The sequence below is a fragment of the Branchiostoma belcheri genome, unplaced genomic scaffold (assembly GCF_001625305.1).
Source record: "Branchiostoma belcheri isolate BF01 breed outbred unplaced genomic scaffold, Haploidv18h27 scaffold20, whole genome shotgun sequence".
Taxonomy (NCBI): domain Eukaryota; kingdom Metazoa; phylum Chordata; class Leptocardii; order Amphioxiformes; family Branchiostomatidae; genus Branchiostoma; species Branchiostoma belcheri.
The window spans coordinates 703,800-710,728 of NW_017803491.1; the positions used below are offsets into that span (position 1 = coordinate 703,800).

At 37.5% G+C, this 6,929-nt stretch overlaps 2 protein-coding genes across 4 annotated transcripts in view; one reads left to right on the forward strand and one right to left on the reverse strand.

Moving 5' to 3' along the window:
* The window catches only part of LOC109469182 (intraflagellar transport protein 43 homolog A-like), a 12,280-nt gene extending 11,908 nt beyond the window's left edge, over positions 1–372 (reverse strand). For both annotated transcript variants that reach the window (XM_019767614.1, XM_019767611.1), the window contains exon 1: positions 222–372. In XM_019767614.1, coding sequence (XP_019623173.1) covers positions 222–266 — 45 coding nt within the window. In that variant the 5' untranslated portion in view covers positions 267–372. The remainder of the gene's footprint in view (positions 1–221) is intronic.
* Positions 373–587: 215 nt separating this feature from the next.
* LOC109469170 (serine/threonine-protein phosphatase PP1-beta catalytic subunit-like) lies at positions 588–5,371 on the forward strand. Of its 2 annotated transcripts, XM_019767577.1 has the most exons (5): positions 588–775; positions 2,107–2,356; positions 2,978–3,084; positions 4,226–4,295; positions 4,553–5,371. In XM_019767577.1, exons 3-5 carry the CDS (start codon positions 2,995–2,997, stop codon positions 4,726–4,728), a joined length of 336 nt encoding a protein of 111 aa, XP_019623136.1. In that variant the 5' UTR covers positions 588–775; positions 2,107–2,356; positions 2,978–2,994; the 3' UTR covers positions 4,729–5,371. The 2 variants fall into 2 exon arrangements, with proteins under 2 accessions (XP_019623136.1, XP_019623137.1); XM_019767578.1 differs by lacking the exon at positions 588–775 and having other exon boundaries at positions 1,785–2,356.
* The last annotated feature ends 1,558 nt before the right edge of the window (positions 5,372–6,929 follow it).

The following is a 6,929-nucleotide window of genomic DNA, read 5'->3' on the forward strand; positions in this document are numbered from 1 at the left end:
ATGTCTATCTGGAATAATGTAATGCTGTAACTTTTGTAATTGTGTGCTGGATCCCAAAGGAACCCTGTAGACTACAGTTATCTATGGTTACTAGTACCTGTTAGTAGTGTTACATCTAGTAATATGAAGATTATCGTACCCCCCCCCCATTAGAAAGTCTACAATTTCTTTTCCTGTGCCCTTTGTGAGATTATGAGACAATGAAATGTTCTTCAACTCACTCTTGGCTTATTCTCAGTCGTCCAGTCCAGGTCTTCGCCATCCATTTTAACTTGATTATTGCCAGAAATAAATATTTCAACTCCAACACCTGTTTTGTCCAAACTTCAAATTTTTCCCTCCGGAATGAAAGCTATACGCATGCGCCGAAATGGGTGAATCCATTTGCGATAGAGGGGGTAGATTTCGGAAGTAACTCGTACAAAATTAAAAATCTAGATCGTTTTGTTTACCAAAGAAGCAATCCTCCTTCAAAAATATGAAAACGTTAATAATTAAACTTGGGATATCCGCACATTCTCGTGTGAAGTCGGCATCTGTACTGCTTAGCATTTGCTGCAATTTTGCCAAACTTGCTAGAGGTCGTTTTTGCTCCAAAGACTCCAGAAACTCCCCTGGGACAGTCCCAGCTATCTACTCTCCCTTTGCCATATTTGGACATTTTACCACATCTATATATGGTAAGGGTGTCCATATTGGGTGAAGGGAGACTCAATCACTCAGGGGGATTCGACATAGCGATATCATCAGCTGAGAGCAACTACAGTATTTGAAGGTATACTGTGCCGTTAAGTAGAGTAGGGTCATTTTAGTGCCATCTAGTCTTCATTTGTATCTACAGAGTTCGTAAATTTTGGTATAATGGCTATCATGAAAATCGTGTCAAGGACAATTAACAATGTTCTGATAGCGTGGCCAAGGAGGTTCGAACGTTAAAACTAAACTAAACTAAACTGTTAATTTTTTTTCAGCCACCAAAAGCTCTGCTTGGGTCCTGCGCTTGCTTGCTTGGAGCAAGCACCTTGCTTTATATATTATACAATCACTCAGTGAATCACAGAACGACTCTACTGGACTTAACTCTACTCGATACTCTACTCTACTTTACTCTACTCATGAGGTCCTTTCTTTCAAATTCAATGACATGCAATCCCTCACAGCATGTCTGAGTTGGGTTGGAGTTCATATTAGCAGTACATGTAGCCCTTTTTTTCAATCAAATTGTTTGAATTTGAAAGAGTGTAAGGGCCATTGATTGTAATATCCTTTGGATTAATATCTGGATTGCAAAATTTCACACTCTCATTATTTGCTAATTAATGTTAACAGTTTAATTTACCGATTTACTAGTCACTCTTTAGTCATGCTAATTTACTAATCACTCTTGATTCAATGAAGCCTGCCATGTATAGGCGGATTGTAGCATGTTACTTCACACCATGTTCATACCCATTGTTTTGTGTGTAGTCAGAAGGATGACCTGTAACATTGTGAAATTGAATAACTGACTAGTGTACAGTATTAACAGCAGTACCTTTGCCTTTAAAACTGTCCCACAGGTAGTCTTATATAAGGGCAAGTAGATTGAAAGAACACACAAATATCAAAGACAATAAAAACACAAACTGTTCCTGTCTGGACATTTAACTTCCCAAAAACCCACGAATTTTGGAAAAGGTGGGACATTACGTCTTTCATAGTCTAAAAAGGAGAAGTCAAACCCCTTATATATAGTCTTAGGCATAGCTATAGCTCTAGACAACTACCTTTTATCATGTAGATTTTAGTTATTTTATACTCTGTTACATTGTTCTTTTATGTTTGTAATTTGCAATTAGCCTCCGGGCACGAATTTGCAATAAACTTCTTATATAAACCGGCAATATTCTCAGCATGTCATGGTGTATTATGATTGCAATGGGTTGCAGCATACAAACAAAAACAAATGCATTTCTCCTTATATCAATTTTTGTTTTGTTTTGTGATGAAATATTAAAAAAAAAATCAATTCAAAATGGGTTCTGTCCATTTATCTTAATCCATTAAAGGATTATCAGGTTTGTCAGCAGAGTAATCTTGCACATGCATTTCTCATCTTGTATGAAGGGTACAGTATAGTTCATAGATGACATCCATGGCCAGTACACATATCTCATCCGACTGTTTGAGTAAGGAGGTTTCCCGCCTGAGGCCAACTACCTGTTCCTTGGGGATTACGTAGACCGTGGTAAACAGTCCTTGGAGACCATCTGCTTGTTGCTGGCGTACAAGATCAAGTACCCCGCGAATTTCTTCCTGTTGAGAGGAAACCATGAGTGTGCCAGCATCAATCGAATATATGGATTCCATGATAAATGTGAGTAACCAATATCTCATATTCTATCTTATGAATAGGAGGTTATGCCTTGTTCTAAAATAGATTTTTCAAATATTCTAAGCTATCAGAATATACCAATGAAAGCAAGGAGGTTTAAAATTGATTTTAAACCTCCTTGCTGAAAGTTAGTGACTGAACAAAGATTTTGTACTTCAAATAAAGGTATTGATGGTGACCTGGGTGCTTATGCTTGTGGCATTAGTGCTCACTGTGTAGGATTTGTTCCAGCTGCACCCTTGATACGTGCTTGAGGTTTGAAGTGTCCCTCCTGACCTCTGGAATCTTTTAAGGACCACTTTCAACAAACAGCAAAGTTTCATTGGCTACACTCAGAAATAGAGGGTATTACTGTAGAGTACACATGGTTAAAACTGGGTGTTTTTGTACTGTCGAACATCTCATCAACATGATGTCTTTATGATGACATGTGACATGAGTCTTTATGATGGCTTTGGTCACAGCAAGGACATACTGGTTCACATTCATTGATACAGACAGAAATTAATAAATAAACAGATCATAACCAGTGTTAGGAGGTTGTCATGTAGCCTGTATAAGGATAAAGATGATTCTCCTCTGCCTCTGTCTGTGCTCAAACAGGTTGACGACACTTCAACATGAAGATGTGGAATCTGGGAAGACTTCCAAAGACTGCTTCAACTGTCTCCCCATTACCTGCTATTGTGGACAAGAAGATCTTCATGGAGGTCTGTTTAATGTTCAATAAAATAGTCTTCCATCACTGCTTTCCAAACTGTCAATACTTGAGCGTGAGACAGGTTTGTCCTTGCATCTAGAGTCATATAATCTATTCCACAAGTCTTACACACTATGTACAGATGTGGGTGGGACGATGTAGGACAACTTGGTAGCAGCAATGCCTGGAATCTAACCCATGTGTGACAGAGCCAGGGTGGGAGCAGCCCCTCCTGACTCCAGGGTTAGAAACATTTCTAGCATGCTCCTGAGTCATGCAGGCCTCAGACAAGTTGCACAATATAGTTTTGTCCATGTTGTCTTTATGGTTTAAAAGAGATGCCTTTTTGGAGATGTTCTCAGCATGTAAACTGGGCTTTAATTTTTATACAATTGTATTTATAAGCAAATACTTTTCCTTTTGTGACATTTAGTACGTAGCTTTGTTTATATTTTTTTCCTGGTGAAGGCAATTTTTGATGTTACCTGCAATAGTGCAGGTATGCAGAAAAAAGTATGATGAGCCCTGCTGTGTAAGTGACCAGGCATTACAGTCTCACCAGGGATACTAGTCAGACAGATAACGATAGATAAGGAAAAGGTAGCATTCTGTGTGCTTATGATTGGTCATAGTCTTCCTCTAAGGTCACAAATATACATATTGGCACATGGAATCTCTGCTTCAGACATGCAGACCTGATTGCACAAAGTATATTTGATTGTTTTATTCATAATTCACCACTGGTGAGGGAGATTGTTAGTTGAAAGGGCAGCAATAGGGGGTCGGTCCCATTACCTGTACTTCTAAAGTCCCAATACCTGATGGATGGGAGGATGCTTATGGTTGTTGAAGTGTAAGATTAAGACATCCAAGCGCACCTGGGTATACGGAAAAATCAATACTCACAGTGTAAGATACACTATATATAATTCTAGAGCTGGTACTATTACGTGATACAAAATCATTATTAGCAACTGGATAAATTCTCTGAAGAGTCAGACATTTCAGATAGCATCTGCCTTCTTTCATCAGTGACTGGCAAAATATGAAAGATGCTATCTAAAATTTGGAGAATTCATACACTCAGTTGCTTGGTTTATTTTGTATAGTTTTACTGACAGTAGCAAACATACCCCTCATGTTACTTACAGGACTGTCCCCAGGCTTTCAATCATTGGAGCAGATCCAGCATCATGAAGCCAACAGATGTGCCAGACACAGGTCAGCAATGTGCTTATTGGCCTGCCATTGTCAACAGTTGTATGATGCATGCTTTTGGGTTTTGGCTGGTGATGTTGGCTTTGGAAGGTGCTTGTGGGATTTTGTAGGATTAGCTAACTTGTAACAGGATAAACAGTATTGTTCGACTGCCAGTGATTCTGTTCATAAGGCAATTAAGAGATCAGAAGTATAAAACAGATCAATACATACATATGCCTCAGAAGACTGTAACCTAACTTTGAACCAATCCTCTGCAGCAGCAGGTCTCCTGTGTGACCTGTTGTGGTCAGACCCAGACCAGGATGTGCAGGGCTGGGGAGAGAACGACCGCAGAGTCTCCTTCACATTTGGTGCAGACGTAGTCAGTAAATTCCTCAACAGACATCTGCAAAGCACATCATGTCTGTCAAGGGCAAGAAGTACGCACATATGATGTAAACATATACTAGTATATGGATGAGAAATAGTTAAGTACATGGCTGACTGGTCTCACATTTGAATTCCAGACTGTCTCTCCTAGTGCATTTGAACCAACAGGTCAAATAGTGGACTATAGCTGCAACAACCTGTATACAGTATTACTAGTTACCTTTGCCAAGAAGGTTATGTTTTCAGCAGCGTTTGTCCGTTTGTGAACAGCATAACTCAAGAAGCTTAATATGCATTGTCATGAAACTTGGTAGGTGGGTAGGTCTTGATGAGACCTAGAAATGATTAGATTCTGGGCTCCCTGGCGGCTTTTGTTGGTATTGCAGCAGAACTTCGGGTTTTGATATCTCGTGATCTGGACATGCTAGGGTCACGAATTTTGGTTGGTAGATAGCTCTTTAGGTAGGGAAGAAGTGACATGAGTTTGGGCCCCCTAGTGGCTTGTTCTGAAACTGCAGGAGCATTTGTTGAAATTTTTTCGAAGGAGGATAACTCAAGAACCAATTGGCGGATTATGGTGATTTTTGGTATGTATGTAGCTGAAGCGATGTTTGACCTAATCAAATAACAATTATGCAAATCAGGAGCATAATTAAGGAGGAAATTCTATAAATCTGCTTTGTTCGATAATAGGACTATGAAACACTTGTGACATGTAATTGAGAATGAAAAAAATCACCTGAGGATATAGATTATGTAAATGAAGACCTAATTTGCATAATTAATTGGAATTTTTTATGATTTCATAGTTGTAACTGCTGGGAATGTCAGACTTGCCACATTTGGAAGTTAAGTGAAGGCGAACATCAATAAACATAATTTATTCAAATCATGACCTCATTTGCATAATTTATGAGGAAGTGCTATAGTAGCCTTTTTATTAAGATAAGGCTGTCATTGGGTGGAGAATATGATCAACTCATATAATCCATGCTAATGGAGGCTATTATTAGTGAAATCAATGATTGAAATTGTATAATTCGTCAACCGCAAGGGTTAACATCATTTGGTGAAGGTATGAGGTCGTGGAACTCTTGTATTGTAGATAAGTCCTATGAACACGAGACCAAGAAAATGGTTCATATTCAGTATTTTTTGCTTGCCAAAGTAATTTATGTAAACTATTTCTGATTACATGTACAATGTTTATAAAATACAGTATTATATTCTGTATAACCTGATGAAATTATTTACGGGGGGAGTATTATATTCTATCTGCTTGATGTAAAAAGGAGAATATCCTTATTAATTTATCTTGCTTCTATGAAAAGTGTACTTTCATACACATCTGCCACAAATAAAGCAAATATTGTATTGAAACTGAGACTGTTGGAGACATTTTTTGAGTGATTTTGAAAGGTATACATTGTACTTAGGTTACTTTATATGTCTAACAGGAAAGAATGATTCATTGAAAAGGAGTCAACTTTTTGTATTCTCCAAATGGGCCAATATATGAGAAATGAAAAGGGACTTTTTAAAATATAATTGCTACTTGTATTTCCATCTGTATAAATATAGATAGCTATGAGACAAACTCCAGATTTACAAATCATTACATTTGGTAATCATGGTATTTTACTGTGGATTCAAGATATCCAATGCATTGAACATCTGATAAATTTGAATGCATAGAAGTGAATGTGTATCCTTTGCACTGGTCTACTGAGCTTACAATCACTATAGATGACACATCTTAGACTTACTCAAAAAGATGTCATCAAAAGTGGTGGTTTATATAAAGGTTTGATAGCACTTATTAACCTTATGTCCAGGAATTTTTTGTTACTCAACTTTGGACTGTGACTTTTTAGAAGTACAATGATTTTTACGATAACATAGATGGATTTAATTTTCAATACAGCCACAAATGCACAGTCCCAAATGAATTTAATGGTTATCTAAATGCTCGAGAAGTTTTAATTGGAAACATAAGGACTCTTCATTGATAATAGATTATAATGCAAGTCGTATGTTCAGACCAAGAAATTGTTGGACATTCAAATAATTGCCATGCCATAGGCAGGCAGTTGAATTATCCAGGGTAGGAAATCCTAATTTCCCTTGCACAAAGGCTCAGTGTAATGTATGGATACTTGAAGAGAAGATAGGATTAATATTAAGTAATTACAAATTACCCTGCTTCAAATGACATTATTGAATTAAGGCTGTTTTTTCTTGAGAATGTTGTAATACTTTGATTAA